At 44.5% G+C, this 23675-nt stretch overlaps 1 protein-coding gene across 13 annotated transcripts in view; it reads left to right on the top strand.

The window, feature by feature from the left end:
• The first annotated feature begins 372 nt into the window (after nucleotides 1-372).
• Nucleotides 373-23675, top strand: part of TRIM67 (tripartite motif containing 67) — a 34868-nt gene continuing 11565 nt past the window's right edge. For 3 of the 13 annotated variants that reach the window (XM_054279661.1, XM_054279657.1, XM_054279652.1), the window contains exons 1-7: nucleotides 373-561; nucleotides 664-1342; nucleotides 6576-6671; nucleotides 10337-10459; nucleotides 11707-11817; nucleotides 13982-14135; nucleotides 21644-21801. In XM_054279661.1, the coding sequence (XP_054135636.1) occupies nucleotides 428-561; nucleotides 664-1342; nucleotides 6576-6671; nucleotides 10337-10459; nucleotides 11707-11817; nucleotides 13982-14135; nucleotides 21644-21801 (1455 nt within the window). In that variant the 5' untranslated portion in view covers nucleotides 373-427. Of the gene's footprint in view, nucleotides 1343-6575; nucleotides 6672-10336; nucleotides 10460-11706; nucleotides 11818-13981; nucleotides 14142-21643; nucleotides 21802-23675 lie in introns of all 13 variants that reach the window. The other 10 variants (XM_054279659.1, XM_054279653.1, XM_054279664.1 and 7 more) reach the window with 8 other exon arrangements.

Here is a 23675-nt window from a genome sequence, read left to right as displayed (position 1 = left end):
CTTTTCCAGCCGTAGAGAGAGCGACCACTTTATTTGCTGGAAAGGGCTCTTCCCGCCCCTTCCTACTCCTGCCCTGCCTCCGCCCCCCGCCTCCCTTCCCCATATATTATTACTCTATGCCACCACCGCTGAAACAGTCCCACGGCGCTCCGTGCCCGCGCCGCGGCCGGCGGGCAGCGTGTCCGTGCCCCGGGCGCACCGCGGCGGCGGGGCGGCTCCCGGGCTCGGGCCGGGCCGTGCGGAGCTGTCTGCGCTCGGCGGGTGCTGAACGGCGCGGGGCGGCGGCGGCGCCCGGAGCCCGGCCGGCCTCGCCGCGGCGCCCGGGGCGGAGGGAGGCGGCCGAGGGGGCGCCGCGGGGGATGGGGGCAGCCGGCGGCCACCCCGCGCCGCCCGCCTGAGGAGCCGCGCACAAAGCCGCGCCGCGGCCATGGAAGAGGAGCTCAAGTGCCCGGTGTGCGGCTCGCTGTTCCGGGAGCCCATCATCCTGCCCTGCTCGCACAATGTCTGCCTGCCCTGCGCCCGCACCATCGCCGTGCAGACCCCGGAGAGCGAGCAGCACCTGCCGCCCCTGCTCCACTCTCGGGGCCCCGCGCCGCCCGCCGCCGCGCCGGGAGCGGGGCCGGGAGCGGCCGCGGGCTCCGCCGCCTGCCTGGACTCGGAGAGCGCGGCGGGCGGCGGCAGCGGCGGGGACCACGCGGACAAGCTGAGCCTGCACAGCGAGACCGACAGCGGCTACGGCTCCTACACGCCCAGCCTGAAGTCCCCGAACGGCGTGCGGGTGCTGCCGCTGGTGCCCGCGCCCCCGGGGGCGGCGGCGGCTCCGCGGGGCGCCGGCCCCGCCAGCTCCTCCCTCACCTGCCCGCAGTGCCACCGGAGCGCGTCCCTGGACCAGCGCGGGCTGCGCGGCTTCCAGCGGAACCGGCTGCTGGAGGCCATCGTGCAGCGCTACCAGCAGGGCCGCGCCGCCGCCGCCGCCGCCGCCAAGTGCCAGCTGTGCGACCGCAGCCCGCCCGAGCCGGCCGCCGTGCTGTGCGAGCAGTGCGAGGTGCTCTACTGCGCCGCATGCCAGCTCCGCTGCCACCCGGCCCGCGGGCCCTTCGCCAAGCACCGCCTGGCCCCGCCGCCCGCACACCCGGGCGCCCCCGGCGGCGGCGGGGACGGCGGCGGAGGCAAGGGGGCGGGCGGCGGCCGCAAGCTGCCGACGTGCGCCGAGCACGACCTGGAGAACTACAGCATGTACTGCGTGAGCTGCCGCAGCCCCGTCTGCTACCAGTGCTTGGAGGAGGGCAAGCACAACAAGCACGACGTGAAGGCCCTGGGAGCCATGTGGAAGCAGCACAAGGTGAGTGCCGACGGCCGGCTGGGAGCTGGGGTGATGCCCAGAGCTGGGGTGATGCTCGGCGCTGTGGTCTGCGCATCCCAATGCCCCAAAAACGGGTTGCAGTTTGTGAGACATGAGGTCCTTCATGTCCATCATCCTCTCAGACTTTTCTCCCTTTGGAATGGTGCTCCTAGGTTTTTGGCCCTTCTGACTTCCCGCTGACCCCGCAGTCTCTGCTCAGGGTTGGAAAACCCAGACTCCCTCTGGTGTTGGCCTCACCTGGACCACTGAGGTTCCACCAGGTCTCAGGCAGATAGCTGGAATTAGCAAGTCCATCTCACCAACTTGTTTGCCTTCCACAGCATCCTTGGGCATCCTGTCCTCAGCCTCCCCATGCTCTCAGTGGCAGCAGCTGCCTGTGAGGAGCAGGGTGGTTGTTCCTTCCTTTCACCACCTCCCTTTCATCCAGGACTCTGTGCAAGCTGCCACAACTGTATGTCAGCGAGGGAGAGTGGCCCACAGCCACCCAAACGTTGTAGACAAGAAAGCATGGTACAGATGATCATTGACACTGGGTGTTCTCCTGGGCCTTAAAGAGCTCCCCTCCCACTTGGTTCCCAAAGAAGCCAGGAGTAATGGCTGGAGGGATTTTCATGATAAATAAAATATTGTAGAGATAAATAAGGAATTGTAGATGGGGACTAGGGACAAGTAAAGCTTTTTCTGATTCATATATTGTCACTGTCTGATTCTTGCTTCCCTGCAATGATGCTCCCTACCTCTCCCTGGATTCCTTTGTGGAGAGGTCAGAGCCATTTGCTTGGCTACACAGGGGTTTAGTGAGGTCTGGGAGAGCTGGTGGGTCACTTGCTCGTGCTTTGCTTGTTAAAAATAGGGCTTTGCAACCTGTGAATAAAGAGCAAGACGCGGCCTTAGAAGTTGAAAAAATACACGAAGTTAGTTCTGTCTTGCTGAGAGTGATGGACCCTGGAGAAATTATTAGCTCATACATATGAACTTAGAGAGGAGACTTCAATACCTGAGAGCTGAGGAACAATGCTTTGGAGCTTCCTGCTGTATTGGGGTTAAAGGACTTCTCCCACAGCTATGCAAAGAGCACTTGACCAGCTCTGCTGGCTGCAGGATTCCCTTCTTTTCACTCTCTGCTTGCAGTTAGCAGTGAAGAAAGCACAGCGAGATCCTTTCAGACACTGCAGGAAAGGTCAAAATCAAGACTGGTGTCATCACCCCTCAGCCATGGAGTGGCTCAGCACAAGATAGGCTGAGGTATTTGGCAAGACAAAAAAACTACACTCTATTGTAAGATCCAAACAAGATGCCCCTTGGGGTGATCTGCACTGTTGAACCATCCAAGAAGAAAGACAAACTTCTGGAAGTGTTTTTTTGAGTGTTCTGAATCTCAGCCATCATTCCTCCCTAACATGATGAGTGCTTGTGCAGAGCAGTTCTCTTGCAGACAAAACATTTGCAGCTGCTGTTCATACCCCAGTGTCAGAATCCACTTCTGAGCAGAGTTGTTTTGATGAGCAGGGTCTGAGTTCACAGTTCATACCTGGCTGATGTTTTGGAGGGCATGACAGACCAGCTTGTGATGTACTGTGGTCTACCTTGAGTTAAAACTGTTTGATGCCTTTTGGAACATGACAGTCCAGTCTAATCAAAGTTCAGAATCAATAATTTTGTCTCTTTCCCACTGTCAAATATTGTAAAAACCCCTTTGGCTGGTATTTTTACTGCAATTTTTTCTGGGACTGAGGTATCACAGAACATTGTTTTTCTCTTGATTTGCATATTCAATCAATGTCAAAATTCTAGTGAAAAGATACCCTCAAAATTAAGTAATTTGGGGGCTCTGAAATTATGCTCTTGTGAATACTATATTTCCCAGAAAAATGTGCTTGTCACAAAATAAATATAATGGAACTGTGTAGCCAGGCAGCCTAAATCATCATCTCACATTCATTCAGATAAATTGTTTTGGAATTAGATACTTCTGCTTAGAAATAGTTTTCTGATACAGCAATTTCTACAAGTTTATTACCTGCAGTTACTTTGTCCAAACCATAAATTACTTACATTGACTGGCTTGCCAAAGGTAATTTAAGGCTTATGTGTTCTCTGCAGATGCTCCGGGCATGGCTGGTAGAGGCAGCTGAAAGGTTTGTTCTTAGCCCAAGGAGCCTTCCTTGTGTTAGCCCTTTGTTTGGCTCCTCCTTTGTCTGGGCCTTATTACAGTGACCTAGTGGCAAATTACTGAGTGTAAAAGCTTGTCCAGGCAGTGCTGCAGGCCATGCAGGGAAATGTGCCCTCACTCTCAGCTGTAATGCTGATACCAAAGCTGGACTGGACTGGTTGGCCCCTGTTAGTGGTGCAGGTTCCCCATTGCACTGCTGTGTGTAACTTCTCCTACAGACAAAGTAAAATTGGTGTAAAATGACAATACGACTTCAGTGGCACAAATCTATGAAAATCCCCTGGTTTAGCTGGACTTGATTATATTCACTTGCCTAAAAAGTGCATCTGGACCAGCAGTTCAAGGTTATTAAGAAAAACTCTTAGTCTTCTGTTGAAGTTTAATCCTTTCATGTTTTCTTAGCAAGTACAGTGGTAGTGTAATCACATTTAGGTAGGAATTCATACCTGTGAACATGAGGAATGATGTGGGACACATTTCAGCTCTGCCCATTCTAAAGGGTTAACTATACATATGTACCAAAATGCTGAAAACATCCACAGCTGGATCTGTCTGTGAAGGGCAGGCAGGCAGGCTAGTGTGGGAATCCTTATGCCTGCTTTTATTTCCTGACCTAAAGCCTTGTGTTCCCAAAAACATGTGGGTTCTATGAGAATTCAACACCAGGACAAGCTTATCTAATCAATAGTCAATCTGCTGCTGAAGAGAGATGGAGGGAAGGCAAGCTAAATGAGCATGAACTGTTTGGTTGAAAAAGGACATGGCCATTATCTGGTTCATTTTCTGAAATGAGAGGTCTTCCCTGCCCATCTGGGTTCAATTACTTACCCTTGTGATCTCTATGTTCCTGTAATTGGTGGAAATAGAAACTTGGTCTCCATCTCCAGCCCTCAGATTATAGGTTGCAAGACCAGGTATGAAAGTGAGGATAACACCAGGTGGAATACCTTTTGTCAGGAGTTATTAATTGTCCCAGTCAATGGAGCTTGTTACATCTCAGTCTGGTTTACAATAAATATTTCTGTGGTATGAAAGATTGCTCTGGGTGTACAGGACATTTTTTATGGCTTGGTTGGTTTACTGGGGGCTTAGTCATGTAGCTCCACTTGATTTTAATGAGAAGTGCATGACTAAGTTCCTCTGATTTGCAAGGTATCTTTTACAAATGCTTGGAAAAACAAGGCTATTATCTCTAAATGGGTTTCACAAATGGAAATCTGGCCTTCTACTCAGCTTCATGCTGCAGTCAAGTTAATGCAACCACAGGTTTTAATGAACAGATCAATTTGCTTATGAGCCCTTTAGACAGTGACATGGCTGAGTTTCTGTTGCATCTCTCAGTGATGGGAGTGTGCCAGGAGTGACTGTGCTGATTGCCATTGGTATATATGCTGCTTACAATTCATGTGTGGTGGTTTTCTACAGCTGCTGTGATGCCCACATACTGCCTTTGTCTCTTCTGATGTGGAGAAATGAACTTTGAGATGATTTGAGAGCTGGGGCAGATGTTGGGAAAGTGGAAGTTTTACTTTTGTTGGGACCAACCATAGGTTTTGATTTGAAAGAAAGGAACCCTTTCCTCCCTGGGACAATTTGGTCAGGACAGTCAATGACTGAGAATATAATGCTTCTGCCACCTATTTCTTTCTTGCTTACACCCCATCTGCTTTGTCATGTGCTGCTTTAACCTTGTTCTGTGTCATCTTGACAAATCAAAGGCTCAGATGTGCCCTGTGAATGGAAAAGAAAGTGTGATCAAAAACTTCAAACTTTGGCAAACGTGATCAGCCTGTGCAGGGCTGACCTCAAGTCCTGATTGTCTGGTCTTGCAGAAAACAGACATTTTTTAATGGACCTGGAGTTTGCTTCTGTGGCCTCCCGTAGTGTTAATATCAAACATATCATTTCAGGTTTTTGTGCATTTACAAGGGTTTGTGTAAGAAAACAGCAGAGATTAAAATACTGAGAAATAGGCACAGTAATGTGTCTTCCCCTTACATTTGTAATGAATGAATTTTGTAAAGCATATTCACATTTAGATTTTAGCACTAATGTGCTTTCAAGGGGCCACTTTCCAGCCTCTTTTTCCCCTGTCTTACATACATCCAGGGTTGCTCCATCCCAGGTGCAGAACCTCGCAATGGCACCAGCCAGTTCTTTGAGTACACTTAGTGAATCCTCTTGGGACTCCTGGACTTACAGGGATCCATCTGGAGCAGAAAATCCTGCACAAATTTGGGGTTGACTGGGAGTTAATCACTGTGACAGTCATCCTCCAGCTCAGGACACTGGGACCCTAAAATGCAACACTGGGTCTGCCTGGGGCAAAACCACTCTTTCCTTCCTGTGCTCAAAGTTCATTGACAAGACTCTGGCTCAGCTTAGGGATCTCACGTGTTGGCTGAGGAAAGGGAAGGTCAGGCCTAGAGTGTGGACTTAAAAAAGACATATTCTATGTGCCTTACCAGTCAAAATTAGAGGAAGGGTTTCTTCCAACTTTTGCAGAAACATTCACCCATTTATTGAGTTGGAACATGGGAAACTGGAGCCCCAAGGGACATTACTATGAAGTCTGAGAAGGCAGATTTGTCTTCAAAGTCCTAGTGTATCTCAGGTTTGTTAGGATCTACCACATTTATAAAGATTTCAGACTTGGATGAAAAAGAAGTGTCATTTTGGAAAGCACTTGGGGATTTTTCAGCATGACAGATGCTACTGTGTAAGTGTAAGACTACTACCTCCTTATAAACGTGGGTAGCTGTTTTATAAAAAGGTGTTTGACTTACCAAGTTGCTGCAATAAAGTGGAATGTGCAGACACAATACTTGACTGCCCCCACATGCATATTTCACCCTCATTAAATCTGATTACAGTAAAAATCTTAACTGTTCTTTTCTAGCAGAAACACTTTGTGGAATTAGGAATACATGTAAGACTTTTTGCACATTATTAATAATCAAATCCAAGGATTACTAAGAAAAACATTTGCATTTTATCACTAACTTTTTCTTTTTTCTCCTCCTTTTTTCTCCCTTGCAGGCACAGCTGTCTCAGGCTTTAAATGGTGTATCAGATAAAGCAAAGGAAGCTAAAGAATTTTTAGTTCAGCTGAAAAATTTATTGCAGCAGATCCAGGTAACTGTAAAATATAATCTGTTTTGATAATACAGTAATCAATAGAACTGGGTGAATAATTTATTTGATGACTTTGTTCCCTATGCTATTCTCATTTTCCTGGAATCATCTGACCTTTCTTGAATGGATTTGCTAGGTAAAATTGTTCATCAAATAATGCCTGCAAGCCCCTCTTAGCTTCTAGATTGTTTGCTGTTTGTTGCAAAAAGCTGATACTCAATACTGGACATCTGAGCTGTGTTGATTAGTGTTTGATTGAATCCATTAGTCATGCTTCTAGGCTCTTCCCTGACTGCATGTGCTTGAATTCCGCATTTAGGAAAAATCCTCATTTTAACAGATTCAAAATGCGCTGCTAGCCTTTCATCTTACATTTCCTAAAAATGCACTAATTTCTTCCAAAAATCCAGTGAGCCTGCCTATTAGAGTACTTGTAAGAATGTCCTACACACACTCAAAAATACAGGAATATTCTCCTAAAAAAAAAAAAAAAAGGAACTGCTGCTAAATCAATGTGTCGTTTATTGGAGCGTAAGTTATTTTCATGCCTGTAATTGTCCAGATTTAATAGTCAGAAAAAGAGCTCATAGTGAGTGCAGTAATTGAGGGCACAAACCCAAAATGAAACAAGCCTTGATTTCAATCAAATTTAGACTCATCAGTGCTGGAGGTCAGACGATCTTCAAGGTCCTTCTGGCCCTGTGGAGTGTACCTGGAAATGTGCCACTCCAGTTTGGGCTGCAGTGTCCAGGAGGGGACACTTGTGTCCTGTGCTTGTTAGTAAGGGAAAACCAAAGCAGAAATTCAAAAAGTTTATTATTTATTCATTAAAGTACTCCACCTAGAACCTCAGAGGATGAATTCGTACCACAAGAGATGCCCAAGCTCTTGGGTTGCCTCAGGGCAGCCTCACAAGGCACCCTCACAGTCTGCCACAGCCATGTGGGGAAGGGAGCACACCAAAATGAGGAACTGGTAAAATTAAACAATTATGTAGCTCACATAGTTATGTAGTCTACTCATTTAATTTCTTTCACTGTCCAAGGAGAAAAGGCAGGCACCTTTAGAGAGCATTTCTTCCTGTAGTTATGAACAGCTATTTTAGGATGGGATAATCCATCCAAAACAGTAGTCTATCACCAATCTTTCTTGAGTCATCTAGCTCCATTACAAATGTATTTTTCCCTCCTGAAACCTAGAAGTGGCCTATTATGACTATTTATGACTATGCTGTAAAATCCTTTAATGTGTTTCAATAAAATCACCGCCAAATTGCTCTGCATAAGGGAGCTGCTACAGTTGGATCAAAAGACCAAGCCATTTATTTGATGCTGCTTATTGCTTAAAATGCTAGAGGAGAGCTCAGAAGAGGAAATTTTATCCAGCAGTACCCTCTAACATTGAGCCAAGTCTGGTCACAAATCTGAATCCGACCCTCACATGTTGAGGCAATCTTCATCCTGGGTCTGAGTGAAACATCAAATTTCAGCAAACCAAAACAGCAGGACTAATCAGCTGCATATTGTATTCCTAAGTAAAACAAGACTGGGGCATGGCTCCAAGATGATCGCTCACACACTTTAACCCTTAAGGAGCTCCCTGGAATGGTTTTCTCCCGTGACAAATTGCACCCCTCTCATGCAGTGTTCCAGCCACCTTTGATGATAGCACATACCATGGAGTGCTCCTGGTAGTCAGGTTTGGTACAGCCACACTCTTTGAGGGGAAGGGGTTTAGATGTGTCATGAGCCAGTCTGTGCCTTTTGACATTTGGACAAAAACCTGTTTTTGTACTGTTACTTTCTGGGGGAACACATGCAGCCTTTGTGCATAGGTTTGTAGCCAGACACATATCTCAGAGCAGGTTATTTACAGTAGGGATCTTATGACTGCTGCCACATTCACATATGGACATTTTCCCCTCAGCAAAAATGTATTTTAGCAATACTTTTACACAAAGGATCAAGCAATATGTATTTCATTATCCTGTCTCAATGCACTTCAGACCAGGCAGCCACCCACATTCTTTATCTCCTCTCTGAGTTTGCCAGAGCTACCAGGAATCGTGCTTTCATCTTACCTGGGGCAGTTTGCAAATTCATAATCTATTTTTCTTTTCCCTGCTTTGCAGATCTGTTGTTCCCCCTCTTTTTTCATGCCTTTCTCTTCTCTGAGATCACTTTTATATCTCTTGGTGTTTTCTTTTCAGACACTGCCTGTTCCTCATTGCTCCTGTTGCTTCCTTGCTTCTCCTTGTTGCTGTCATGATCTGATTTTCCCATTTTCCCATCTGCTGTAACAATTTCATACTTTCTCACTTGAAGGAGGCATATAGCCAAACACCCTGTTTGATGTGAGAGCAGAAAATGAGGAGAGAAAAGATGCACTGCAGCCACCAACTGATTCAGCTCTGTGCACAAAGCAGCACTTCGGGAGTAACGGGGTGGAAATGGGCTTAAGGGGGAGCTGGGAGTGACACCAGCCGAGGAGGGGGAGATGCAGACAGGAAGAATCTAAGACAAACCTGTGAGCAGGAGCTGAGCTGTCTGGTGTCTCCTCAGCCTTGGATAAACCCTCGCCCACATCTGGCCGGCAGGTTCAGGGCTGCACTGGGGCTCCCCAGGGAACACTGACCCTGCATCCATCGGCTGGAGAATGGGATGCATGGGTCACAGTGAGGGAAGGGAGTACAGTGCTGAAAGTTTTGAATTCAAAATAAAGAAGACAAAGCAAATGAGTAGAAAATGAGAGGAAAGCTAAAGAGCTAAGAGATAATAATGAATTAGGGTAGTACAATGTCTTAGCAAAGAGGCGCTTCTCCTTCAGTGCATGCTTAAAATCTTCTCACATTTAATGATGCTCTTTCCTTTTTTAATTGGGGTATTTGGGAGGAAAGCTGATAGCACACCTAAACATCTCCTTGGAAGAGGAGCGTGAAAGTTTTCTCCTTCTAGTCTCAGGAGCAGAGGAGGTGAGGGAGAGTCTTCCTTTGAATGGGTACTAGAGAAGCAGTTCCAGGAATTTATGTAATGCTAAATTGTTCCCAGAGCCTACTAAAGGCTCAGTGTTTTATACCTCATGCTGGTTTCTGCCTAGCAAAGAATTTTACCATAATGTGAATAGAAAGTTGCCTCTTTTTTTAAAAGCTAATCAAGTACATATCTCCACTGTCAAGTGCTAGCTATTTTATAAAAAGAACTCGAAGCAATACACAAACCTTAGGGCTTTGTACCTCATTAATTTCCTTGTAATAAGCCAGTAGACCAGATTCTGGTCCATAATTCTGTTCTAATTGCTGTGGTACAGAGCCAGTGATTTCAAAGTTGCTACAGTGGGATAATTAAAACAGATTGGAGCAGAATCCTCTTATGTATATATGCACTGTGTATGTTACATTTAGCATTTGCATCATGTTGTACTACATCTGTCATCAGGAAAGTGCCAGTAAATGATGGTTTTGAATAAGACCATTTGTGGCATGGCATGTTATTGTTTCATTTTACAGCATGCAGGTATTACTGGTACAGTTGTAATGAAATCAGAAGGGCAACAAAAATGCTGAGGGTCTTGAAAGGAAATCTTTTCTGAGCAGAAAAGCAGGTATGAGCAATAGCTGAAGCTGCAAACTGTGCTGTCTCTGATGTGTGTGACTGTCCTGGTTGCAGGAGAACGGGCTGGATTACGAGGCCTGTCTCGTGGCTCAGTGCGATGCCTTGGTCGATGCGTTAACGCGGCAGAAGGCAAAACTGCTCACAAAGGTCACCAAGGAGCGTGAGCACAAGCTGAAGGTGAGCACTCCTCTCATCAGCTCAGCACAGCTGCTGAGAGATACCTGCTGGGGTGTGTCAGGTTCCCCTTGACAATGAATTCTCCTAGTGACCAAATTCTAAAGTTCCTTTAGCAGGTCCAGTTCAGCAGTTTAATGGAACTGTGCCTACACACGTTAAATGATGGATATACTTCAGCAGTTTGTTGAATCAGGCCATTGATCTTTATTTATCTTATGGTTTGGGGCTATCTTTTGAGGGGTGCTTATCAGTGAAACCTATGTGTGGTTTGGATCTTGGCACCTTCTGCCCAAGTAAACAGTTGTGATTTTGATATCTCCTCGAATCTTTAAATTCAAGTAAGCCACCTCCAGAAATCCAGGAGCTTCTCAAAACATATTAAAGAAACACAGTAAAAGGAGATGGCAAGAAGAAATCTAAAATGGTTGTCTGAAGTGGCAGTTAAGAAATATTTAAATAGACACATTTCTTAAAATGGTGATCTTAACGTGATTTTGAGGTACTAGGGTGCCATTCACATTAAAAGTATCTAAGCCAGAAGGAAAAAGTGAAATGGAGTATCTAACATATCAGTTAACAAAATCCACCTGAGATCAGCATTCAGCTTGCTTAACAAGAACCAGCACTTAGGACATTCTGCTGACAGCACAGCAAACCCTGCAGTTTATTGCTGTCACAAGTTGTCCTACAGAACACAGTGCTACTAGACCTAGTCCACAGCCATGTGGCAGCAGAATCAAGCCCAAAATCTGGAAAAATGGAATGCAGCTATTTTATTTCTTAATTCCAGCAATGTGTTCTTAAGCAGAGCAGGTTCAATGATAAATTGTGAAGAGAATGTTTAGGGTATGATCTGTGAGAAACCACTCCAGCAGTTTGCCTCTAAAGTGAAGGACTTTTAAAAAGCTCAGATGTTAGTGAAAGTGTGACTGGAAATGTGAACACTGCAAATGCAGAGACATGTTCTGTGCCCTCTCTGCCCCAAGCAAGCCTAATCTTTGAGAGATTAATCTGCTCTGAAAATTGAGATTCCCTGTGCACAACATTTTGCCAAGCTAATTATCGCTATTTACAATACAGAGCAAGTGAGTGAAGCTGATGGAGATACAGCAGTGGCCATATGGCAGCTAAATTAAGCATAGATTTAACACACTCTCCCATTCCTTGTTTCTTCTGGAATAATTTTATAAAATTCACTGCAAGCTGAGGCAGTCATAGAACTGTACTGATGTTTGTTTGTTTTCCAGGTTGTTTGGGACCAGATAAATCACTGTACACTGAAGCTACGCCAGTCAACAGGGCTCATGGAATACTGCCTAGAAGTTATCAAAGAAAATGATCCCTCTGGGTTTTTACAGGTATTTTTCTTCCTAATGTTCTGGGGAAAAAAAAAAAAAAGAAAATAAATTAAAAATAAGTCTACAAATGTGTGGCTTTGTTAATTAGCCCCTTCCACCTCCAAGGCAGGTTCACCTCAACTCCTGTAAGTACTGTCTAGAAACACAGAGAGCCTGGTGACTGCATGAATGTCCCAGCAAAGAGATGGCTTTAACAGCTGCACCCTGACTGAGGTGGGGAGTTGGTGGTCACACCACTGCCCTCACTCCTGATGTCTTTCCTCCTGCCAGCCCTTCCTTCTGGGATGAGAAAAAGATGCTATGCAGTTAATGATAGCTTTTTGCAGAGTATTTTATTCTCGTTTGACAAACCCAACGCAGGGCCTCACAGAGCTCTCTGATTAATTTGGAGGGGTCAGTGACTCAATAGAGTAGTACTTCTCCCCCTTGTGCTTCTCCCCTTTGCTTTCCTATGTAAAAGAGTCCTTTCAGCACCTCCCCTGTAAGGAAGTCTAGTCTGAAGGGGCTGCATGTAGCTTTGCTTTGCTGAGATTGTTGCAGCAAGACCTGTGGCAGCTCCAGGTACCCTTTCTTTGCGAAATATGGCCCAGCCAATAATTGCCTTGATTTGCAGGATATTGCTTCTGAGGTGCAAACAGTGAAAATGTCTATTGATGAGAAAAAACATACCAGTGGTTTTTTTTCCATAAATTATTTTGCATTGTTTATTCTTATATGTTTATTAATAACTTTATTTTGCTCTAGTGGTTTCTATTTATTGCCTAAAAAGAAAGGTACATCAAACAAAATGACCTGCACACATGAATGCACGAGTGTCAGGGGTTTGTCAGAGCATCCCTAAAAAACAGGATGAGAATTAGCCAGCCTAAACCTATTAACACTCCAGACTGATTGTTACTGTCATGTCTGGTCTCATGCAGGAGAGGGGAATGTGTGGTGTGGATTATTCTCAAGGTTACACAGATTTTAACAGGCTGTTGGCTGGACTCTACAGGACAAACAAAATCTTTGGGGATACATGCTACATGCTATCTAGATATATGCATTACTTTCTTTTCAGCTTACTTTCCCTGTAACTTCTGTGGCTTCAGATTTTGCAGCCCCCTTTATAAAAAAAAAAAAAACCAAAAAACCATTTTTGTTTTTACTTTTTCCTGGTTTATCTAATGATGCTTTCAAGACACTCAGGCACTGCATTACTTTGAGCAGCTACTCCTGCAGCCAGGATACTGAGATGTGGCCAAGGGATCCAGCATCCCAGTAAGTGGCTCCAAGGTTGCAGGAGGCTGTGGGATGCTCCTCCACCTACTGCACAGACTGATAAGGAGCTGTGGGTACAAGGGTTCAGACAGGAGTATCCTCAGTAAAAGTAATGAGGAAAAATATCCAAATTCCTGCAACAAAGGAAAACTTTCTCTGTAATACCCATAAAAAAATTCTACTCTCTGTGACTTACAGGAAGTTCACGGTCAGGGGCTCCTGATACCCAAATGACAGCTTCACTGACCTCAAGGACAGCTGAGTTCATTGATTTCCACAGGGCCAGGATTTAACTTCCTGGAGTGTCTGTTGTGATAATTTCCGTTTAACTTTTGGTCTGATTGTCTGTGGGCTGAGCAAGAGCAAAGCTTTAAAAATTAAGTTCAGTTTTGATGTAATGGAAGAAAATCCATCATATATGTGAAAATCTATCTGACAATTTTTCACCCTCACTGTGAGTAATATACACCTTCCTTACCATTTGATTTTTTAATCCTTTAGCTTTCATCCACTGAATCATCTCTGCTGGATGGAGAGACTCAAACATTTAAGCCTCTCTTTGTGCAACTTCTTTTTAAGCAGGAGAGCAAAAGTAGACCATGCAGATCAGAGAACAGAGTACAGAATTATATGTGGCATTCAAAGGCATGACACACAACATAATCATAATCTTAACAGGCTTTATAAACGCAGTTTTTACTTTCCTAGCCTAATATGAGCTTTATTTTGAAAAGACAAGATGAAAGGATGCAACATAAATGGACCTCACGCCAAAATGACCAGATCCCATCTCATCTGTTTTGCTGTCTTAATCCTGTTTCCTTTGTGCTGTATCTGACAGGCATTCTGTCATTTTTGATGTGTGCGTCTGCCATTTCATTATAAACCTGATGCTCTCTTTCAGATTTCAGATGCTTTAATCAAGCGTGTTCAGGTATCTCAGGAACAGTGGGTAAAAGGAGCCTTGGAGCCAAAAGTGTCTGCTGAGTTTGACTTGACTCTGGACAGTGAACCTTTACTGCAGTCAATTCACCAGCTGGATTTTATTCAGATGAAATGTAGGGGTGAGCTCTTATGATTTTCCTTTTCCTGTTTTTCATGCATGTGTTGGAACAGTGCTGGGAGGTGTGAGGACATCAAAGGAGGAATAACTTGAATTTGCTGGATAGTTTTAAAAGGTGTTCAGGCAAATTCAGGTTACTGTGTGTTTCCTGGAAAGGTGTGCTCCCCTCACATGTATAATCTTTACGTGCATCTGGTATTTCTATCTGAGCTGAACAAGCTCAGATAGAAATACCAGATGCACTTAAAAATTGGAAAGATAACTTCTTCAGAGTAGGGTTTTGAAGATTTATAAGACATGAGCTGCATGAAGCTTCATGCTATTTTGTATCATTCCTAAGTTTGACATGGTTAATTCAAGATACCAGTTACCCCTATCTTGTCAGAAACAGCTGAAGTAGAAAATAAATATTGCACAAACACACACACACATGCTTGAATAGGAAACAAAATCTCCTATTTGACTGATATCTGGACTGTGCTCCAAAAATTGCCCATCTTAATAAAAAAAATCTTGAGGAAGAGATTCGCAAGGGGAAAGCAGCTCCATGGCTGTACCACACAAGGGGAAAGTAGCTCTTTGGCTACTTTCCATGGTTCCAGGCTACTTTCCACAGCTCTTTGGCTGTGCCATTCCATGGTTCCAGGTATCTGGATAAATCTGATGAACAGAATTAGAGAGAACTGAGGCTAAAAAATATATCTAAAAGAAGAAGCTGATGAACAGGACATGTCACTGACCTTAAAAAAAAGAAAATTAACATAATGAGCTTGTAATGGGGCTAGTTTATATGAAGCAGGCTGAGAACTGCATCAGAGTTAGACAGATCCATAGAACAGTTGGGTTTGAAAGCCATTGTGGTCCCTGGGAATGATGTCATTAGCTTCTCTCAGTGGTGATTCAAGCCTTAATTATACATGTGGGTGACAGGATAGAGGCTGCCAGAAGTCAGTGAATGAGTTAAGGATATAGTGTAGTGATGTCAGATGTGCTTTTTTTTTGTTTTGAGCAAGCATAAAGAACTTTGTTCCGCTTATGTGTTCTCTCTGGGCCTAATTCTGCATCTAAGACACCCGAGATGAAGTAATTAGGGTGGATAATTTGGCAGATATGTGGAGAAACAATGTACAAACAGTTAAAGGCCAGAGTCTGCTCACCAAGAATGCTTTGCATCTTGGCATAAACAGGCTGTGTTAAAGTTATTCAATAAACATCTGTGAACTGCTCCTTTGAAATGTTGTCAGACAGGCAAGTGGAGTCAAGAGAGCAGGAATATCACCGATGAAACTCCTCTGAATGCTGTCTGCGCTTGTCTTTTTAAAATCAGTTTATATTTATTGCTAGCCATATTTATTGTGAAATATATTTAATACTAATCTCCCACCACTCTCCTTTACAAACATAGGAAGGATTTAGTTAAACGAGTCACCCAGATTGCTAATTAACCACAGGTTACCTGAGGTGAGAGCAGCTTTGGTATTTGGCTTGTGGACATTCACCTGGCTTACAAAAGTCAGGTGAAGACTTACAAAACTTTAATTGAGCCAGATTCACTCATGCTTTTTGAGTTAAAGTGTTTTCTGCTACGCTCTCATTTATCATAAGATGGCAGGGAAGCTCTGGTACTGAGTTAGACACAACCTGAGGGGCAGAAAGAAGACAGGACTTCTGCAGCCCAAACCTGTGCAGAGCTTCCAAACCCCCTTGGGCTTTGCTCCCCAGAGGCAGGGTTAGCCCTCAGGAAGGGCTTTTGCTTGAGCTGTCTTGGTCCTGAGCAGGGATTATCTATTGCATGTCCCATCAGGGTGGTCAGCACACCAGTGTGACCATGCACACACCACTCAAAGAATAATGGAAAGATGTTAACCTGGCCACCATTCCTTAAGTGCATAAGGGAGGTGTTACTCACCTTCAGACCTCTGTGTGCCCAAGCAGAACAAGCCTCTGACCAGTTCCAAGCTAGCATTTATAGATATTGGGGATTGTTTAGTATACAGACGTGTATTTATCTTTCTTCATTTATCAATTCTATTTCCATTTGAACTTCTCAGTCTGACACTTTGGCCTTTTTTTTCCTGAAATTTTACTTCTATGACCTCAACCAAACCTGCATTATTTTAGAATCATAAAATAATCTGGATTGGAAGGGAACCTTAAGGATCGTCTAGTCCCAACCCTCTGTCTTGGGAAAGGTCACTTTTCCCTAGATCAGGTTTCTCAGAGACCCATCCTGCCTGGCCTTGAACACTTCCATGAAAGGGACATCCATGGCTTCCCTGAGCACCCTCTTCCAGTGCCTCACAGCCCTCACAGTAAAGACTTTCCTCCTAATAGCTAATCTAACCCTCTCTCTTCCAGTTTGAAGCCATCCTCCCTTGTCCCATTACTACATGCCCTTGTAAAAACTTCCTCTCCAGCTCTCTAGAAGGCCCCCTTTAGGTACTGGAAGGCCACAATATGGTCTCTCTGGAGTCTTCTTCAGGCTGAGCAGCCCCAGCTCTCTCAGCCTGTCTTCATTGGAGATGTGCTCCAGCCCTCTGATCACCTTCCAGACCTACTCCAACAGTTCCATGTCCTTCCTGTGTTGGGGGCCCTGGAGATGGACGCAGCACATGGAGCCATTGACCATGACTCTTTCAGTGCAGCCATCCAGCCAATTCCTTATCAGCTGAGAGGTCCATCCATTAAAATTCTTGTCTCTCCATCTTAGAGGCAGGGATGTTATATGGGTAATGCTTTGCACAGGTCCAGGTAGGTGACACCAGATCCTTGCCCTTCATCTCACTCTGCTGTTATTCTGTCATAGAGGGCCACCAAATTTGTCAGGCTTGATTTGGCCTTCTTCAAATACACTATTTGTGTCTTCACATGCAGAATGGTCTTGCATCTAGAAATACAGGTATCACAGAGGAATCAACTCAGCATTTCAGGAGGAAGCACCCAGACTGATTGGGAACATCCCTTTACTGGCTGTAAGGAGAAGCTGCAGTTGCATGGTGATGTTTTGCTATTTATCACCATGAGCACTGAGACAGATTGCCCAGAGAAGCTGTGGCATCTCCCTCACTGGAGATATTCAAGAACTGTAGGGACACGGTCCTGTGCCATGTGCTCTAGGATGTCCCTGCTTGAGCAAGGAGGTTGGACCAGATGAGCCCCTGTGGTCGCTTCCAAGCTGACCTGTTTTGTGATTCCGTGACTTCCATATTTCTGAGCATCCACTTTCACAAAGAAAAAATGTCCTCCTCTTTCATCTGCTCTCTTTCTTCAATCCTACCTACACCAGCACACCAACTCATCCGTCTTTGCCAAATGTTGGTGTTGAGGTGAGAATTATTAAGCCATTCTACTGGTTGATCTGACAAGAGCAGATGCTTTAAAGATGTCAATGATCTGTAAAGGAAGTTTTGGGGAGATCTAGGAGAACAGGGCTTTTCCAACTGTAAGTTGGTTTTTTTCCAAAAACTTTGCAATGTAATATCTGTATTATTGTTATCAGTGCTTAGTACATGACTGAATTTCTATTTTTTTCAAACTCTGGCCTCATTCAACCTCACTGAGCCTGCATGGGTCATTTAGAGTGAAAGCATGCTTGAAAGTAAACATTGATTCACTGTGGTAGACAAAGAATGAAAATGAGAACAAATCACATTGCATTTGCTTTGATGACAAGTTCATTTACATTACTGATGCATTCGCTATAGGCACAGATCTAAAGCTCATCTAAAAAATAGGGATCATAGGGTTCTTTTTCTTTTTTGCAGAAAGAAGAAGCAATCTGAGAACAAATTAAATGTGCAGAGATGTGATAGGTGCAGAAGTAATGCTTAGGCAGTCCTGTTGATCAAAGGGTCTCACCGAGTCCCACACTCCCTGGGCCCGCTGACCTCAGAGGCACTCACACAGCTCTACTGGTTGCTGGCATTTTGAGCTTTCCCAGATCATTGTCTCTGTCCATGTCTTCTTCTCTCTGAGGCTTTTACAGAATGCCTTGTCACAAAATTCCTGTCCTCTGATGCCTGGCTTAATGTGTAGTTCACATATTCTCAGCTGGAGCTATTGGCACAGGCAAACGCACTTTCCGTGTCTGCTTTGTTCACACAGCTGTAATTGGCATGCAGTCTTCATTGGCTGAAAAACAGGACTAGATACAAAATAGGAAAATATGTAGCTACTCTACTTTTCCATACCACCTCTGAACATTCATTCATATACCCTGTCTCCTTATCCTGATTCCTTCTCTCTTCTGCAAACCATGAAGATTTCCCAGACACGTCTGCCACAAATCTTCTCTGCTTCTGCAGGTGTGAACTCTACTGCCCTGATAATCAAAGGACAGCTGTTTCATCTTAAGCTTTACCTCTGGTTCTTTCTGCTCTGTGTCATGGACTCAGCTCTCCTAACACTGTTTGTAAGGCACTTGCTACAGCAGTGACTCAAGCTGTTCCAGAGCTGTACTGCAGTTTTGGAGGAAGTCAAAGTTTTCCTGTTTCTGGGGGGTCCCATTCTTGAGGTGCATTTAGTCCTTTAAAAACTAGTCTGGGAAGGTGGGTGACCTCATTGCTTGTCAAGAGGACAAAAGACAGCATCTTAGAGCAGCCCTGCTGTACCCTGTGAGGGGACTACCCTGATCAGCCATGAGATGCATTGAGCAATGTGTTTTGGGAACTGCTCTGTTGATAAGAGACATGAGTCAGTGTCACATTTCTTATCAAAGAGTGACGGGCATGAAGCACTTTTAAAATAGCAGGACATCATTCAGACTCATTAATAAGTCCCACTGTGCCAATGCAGTATCATTTCTCCCTTTATATTTTTAATATTTTCCTTCCAAAAAATCCCTTGAGAACTTTAAATTGGTCAAGAAGTGGGACAGAACTGTAATTTAACATCTGAGTCTTTTTTTTTGCCTGGCACTTGGCCTATATTTTTTCTTTTCTTAGTCCTATTCCATTGCTTGTTGCAGTGAAGTATATACCCGATTATTCAACTCACTTTGCACTTTCCTATGATTTGTACAAGTGTTCATCTTTTCTCCTCCCATAGGGAATTTGAGATCAGGACAAATCTCTGCCTATCCACATGCAGTGGAGGAAGCAGGAGGTCAGGCACAGAGAGCACCATGCAGCAAAGCTGCACAGCTGCTTGTCAGGAGCTTCTTGCACAATAGGAATGAAGTTGTGCAGTTCAGGCTGGATCAAAAAGAGCAGGAGGCTGATATGGATTGCCCACAAAGCCTTAAATATCCAGCAACACATTAAAGAAGCCAAGGCACTTCGCCATAATATGTGAGACTCTAACACATTGGGCCAAAATTCCCCCTTCCCCTGGGAAAAAGAACAACAGCACTCTACTGGATGAAAACATATTTTATTCCTAGACAGCATTCCTGTTTACATAGTTAAAGGGGAATTGTAAACTACATGCTGTCCTCCAAAAATTCTGCTCTTTTTTCCAGCATTGTGCATTACATGAACAGTTCCTGAAAGCCTCAAATCAGTGTTCCTAGGAGTAATGAGGTTTTTTTCAGAGGTTGAAAAGTTTAGTGGTTTATTCAGAGGCGAAGGGGCATTGTCTGTTTTGTATCTTAGAAACTTCAGGAATTGGATTTTCGTCCAGTCTTGCCAGGAGGAGTCTCAGAAATGGGGAGGACCAGACAAATGCCTCCTGAGAGGGCTGACCAGCTAGCAAAAGTGGCAGGAGTGTGGATGGTTGATAGAGCCCTATCTCCTCTCAGGCTCATCAGTCACCAGGAATACACAGGTTAACAAACACAGACAAAACTCTAAACTTAAAATGGTTCACTTAAGAAATCCCATTACCTCTGAATTCCTTATTTTCAGGTTTTTGACTCTTGTCACATTTCTGTGACTTCTCCAGACACAGTGTCTCCTAGAGGAAACTCTGAACTTTCCATGTGAGAGAACAAGCAGGTTTTTATTTATGACACCCTGTGAATCATCCTTAAATATCAAGGAATAGGAACAAGGCTTCCTTTTCACAGAAAAACCTTCAAGAGCTAATTTATAAAGGTCTTTTGTTTCATTCTTCTGGGCTACCAACCATCTGCGTTCACTGTGGTGATGGATAATGCCAGCGGAAAGCCGGGCTAGCTTCTGTGCTGTTTATCACAAGTGTGATGTTGACTTTCGAGTCACTTCCAAAGTGGGGGTGAAGCCTCAGCCCTGTCACACAGTAGCATCCATTTTCCCACAGTCTGCTTGGTACACAGAACATGAACAGTCCTCTTTTATCCAGAAACATAAAATAGGACGAAAGAAACAGCTCAAGGGCTTAGCTCTCACACAGACAGAAGGAGGAAAATAAACTAGAGGGTCAAAGCAGAGTAGATAAAAGAAGAGCAAACCAATATTATTAAGGCAATGAATTCTCAGAGCACTCAGTTTCTTCTAAGACATGATTGAGCTCAGCAGAAATGATACTGAGATATTGAATGGTAAAATTTAGCCTTGGGCAGAAGACCAGGCAGGCTTTGTGCATCACTTGCATCCTAACTTAACCTGTATGTTTTCAACAGTGCATAAGATGCATGCCAGCTCTACCCAGAAGACTAAATTTTCACTTTAGAATTGCCAGCAAAGAGTGAACAGTGAGAGTTTAGTTTTGTTTAGGAGAGGTTGGATAGAGGTCTCTTTCCCACAGAGACACGGCTGAATATTTTACTCTGTTTCTTTTTATTTTTAAGATGCTGGTCTGGCAAACAGTCTCTTAGTGTTTCTTCTGAGCAAGTCACTGACAAGGCATCTTGGTAGAAAAATTTGCATTTGTAATTTCCATGAGGAGTCTCCTGTGATGCAGAAGTTCCTTTTGCTACCTGAACCATGGGATTTAGATAAAGTTTGCAAACAGAACAATTTGCTTCAACAGTTTATTTTAAGTATGGTTGCCATAAAGATAACACATCCAAGGTGTTTTTGATGAAAAACTAGGGGGAGAGGAAGGGGTGGTAAATTAGATTTTTAAACCCCCCCCAACTGTAGTGAAGAATTGTTTTCCTGCTGTTGGTGGAGTTCAGGCTGTCTCTCAGCTGTGCTGGGAGGAGTGACTGCTCTGCTTGCTGACAACCCAATTCTTTGTTAATGCACTGGGTTCCCTGGCAGCATTGGCTGTGCCACTCTATGGCCTGAGACACCCCTGCCCCTCCTTTTGGGGACAGTGGGTGCTCTGGTGTGAAAAAGAATTCTTCCAGACAGTGACTCCTGGGAAGGAAGCCACACATGGATTCCCTAGACTCTAGTTCTTATGAGACATGACAATCAAGTCCAGATATGTTTCTGTCTACATATTTCAGTGAAATGATTTGTCTAACTGGGCAACAACATTTTGTTATGTAATTTTACTGCCTTTTGTTTCAAGAAAGAGAATGGATTCTCTTCCTAACAAACACTGGCTCCCCTGCAAGGGGAAGGAGGTGAGCAGTAGCCATAGTGCTCACAGCACAGACTGAAGGGGTAGGGCAGAGTTACACTAACCTGTACCCAGTTCCTGTTTCAGTGCCACCCGTCCCATTGCTGCAGCTGGAGAAGTGCTGCACCAGGAACAACAGTGTGACATTGGCCTGGAGGATGCCACCTTTGAGCCACAACCCAGTGGAGGGCTATATCTTGGAACTTGATGATGGAGATGGTGGCCAATTCCGAGTGAGAATTTCATTCAGCATTTATTTGTGTTTCTTTGTATGTGAGTTTCCTCCAGATACGGATTTGTTTCTGTCTGAGGGTGGGGAGAGGGGTACGGAAGATTCGGTTGTCAAAACATCCCGAATTCCATTGTGCTGGTGGAGAAAGCAGTGCAGATGCTGATTAATAGAAGGACCACTGGCCTAGGTAGGAAGTTTGTCTGAGGTTATTCTCAGGGCTCTTGGAAAGAGGGCCTTGAGATACGCCCAGTGCATTCCGGAGTAGAAAATCCCATATGAGCTTGCTGAGTATGAGAAGCTGGAAGTGTTTCATTGCACAAACCAGAAATGTCTTTGAAGCCCCTACTCTCATCTGTCCATTGCACCCTGTTTCAACAGCTGACATTCTAGGTCCAGAAATGCAACTCCGTCTTTCCTGATTTTCTGAGTAAAAATATGATCCTGCTTAAAAATACAGGGTTTCTAAACCTTTCCCTTGGGAATGGATGGGACCAGGCTGGTGGAAACTTTTTCCACTGTCATGCTGTGATGGAATTGATAAATATGGAAAGGCTTCCCAAGTGCTGCCCTCCAGATCCTCTGGTTGACGCCACAACGTGATGCTCCTGGTTGCAGGAGCAGGGTGCTTATGGGCTCCCATACTTTTTCAACATATCCTGATGAACAAACTAGAGAAGCAATTCAATCAGCTTTCTTCCAGCCATGTCCTCCTAGAAGCTGTGGCCCTTCCACCTCAGGCAGTCTTCATGCTCCTGTTGCTCAGGTCCAGGCTGGCCCAGTGCTTTCCCTAGGGGCTGGTGCCTCCAAAGCATCTGGACATCATTGTGGAGCACAGCTGCTCTCTTCACAAACAGCGAATTTTGCCAAAACCTTGTGATGGCATTTCTTCGGGAGCTGCAAAGTGGCTTCTCCCAGGAAACCTAAAGATTTCTCAAGCTGAAAATGTCCTGGCATGGATCCACCTAAGGAACTGCCAAACCACTACACCCATAGCCAGCAAAGGTGCCTCATTTGGACACTCCTCATTAGAAGAGGCAGCAATATTGGCAGGGCATTTTGAAGAGGGCATTGTGGTTTTTGGAAGGTCTCCTCAGTGGTTTCTCCCCAGTCCCTTGGTCCACGTAACATTTCACAGGGATTTGAAGAGTCTGGCTTCCATTACTGAAAGTGTGAAAAGGTATTTTTGTGAATGGCTGCTGAGAGCTGCCAATTTGGTCAATGTTAGTAGGTAAGAGGGTTATCAGTGTGTGATGAATGAAGAGTTAGAAGAAGGTGTTAGAATTCCAGTATCTTTTACCCAGTTTATCCCAGATAAACCTTTTAAAGTGGTATTCATGTCTTGTGAATTACAAGATTTCAGGCTGGTGCGTATCCAAGCTCATTTGTGTGGGTGAGTTTTGGAACTGCTAAAGGTTTTAGGACTGGCAGCAGTGCCATGTTAAGGTTTTGGATTGGAAAAGATACAAAACTATCTCAGTCCTTAAAAATGTAAGGTGATAACTTCTAAGGGGAATGGTCTGCTTGCTGTGGTAAAAGCATCCTCGGTTTTACCTGTTAAAATATAAAAGGCAGGCTTCTCAGCAATGCCATCTCAATAAGGGTTTGCTGACCTTTTAAATGGAGAATTCTATGTCTGAAAGCAAAGATGTTGACTGCAATTTATCAGTATTTGATGGGTGGATTTAAAGAACATTTTTATAGAAGCAGAGAGCATCAACCTGCATAAACTGAAGCAGCGAACAGTGGTAAGCATGAAGTGGGTTAGAAAATATGAGAGTTGCTCAACAAATACAAAATTTTTTCACAGTCAGCATCTCTTGTGACATGGAGGTAAATTAAGTTATTCTATTAAAAGTCTTCTTTGTCTCCATGATT

The sequence above is a fragment of the Melozone crissalis genome, unplaced genomic scaffold (genome assembly GCF_028551555.1).
Source record: "Melozone crissalis strain CALT ecotype California unplaced genomic scaffold, PUWL_Pcris_2 ptg000027l_1, whole genome shotgun sequence".
Classification (NCBI taxonomy): Eukaryota; Metazoa; Chordata; class Aves; order Passeriformes; family Passerellidae; genus Melozone; species Melozone crissalis.
The sequence above is the reverse complement of the archived record's forward strand: the minus strand, read 5'-3'. Positions and strand labels throughout refer to the sequence as shown.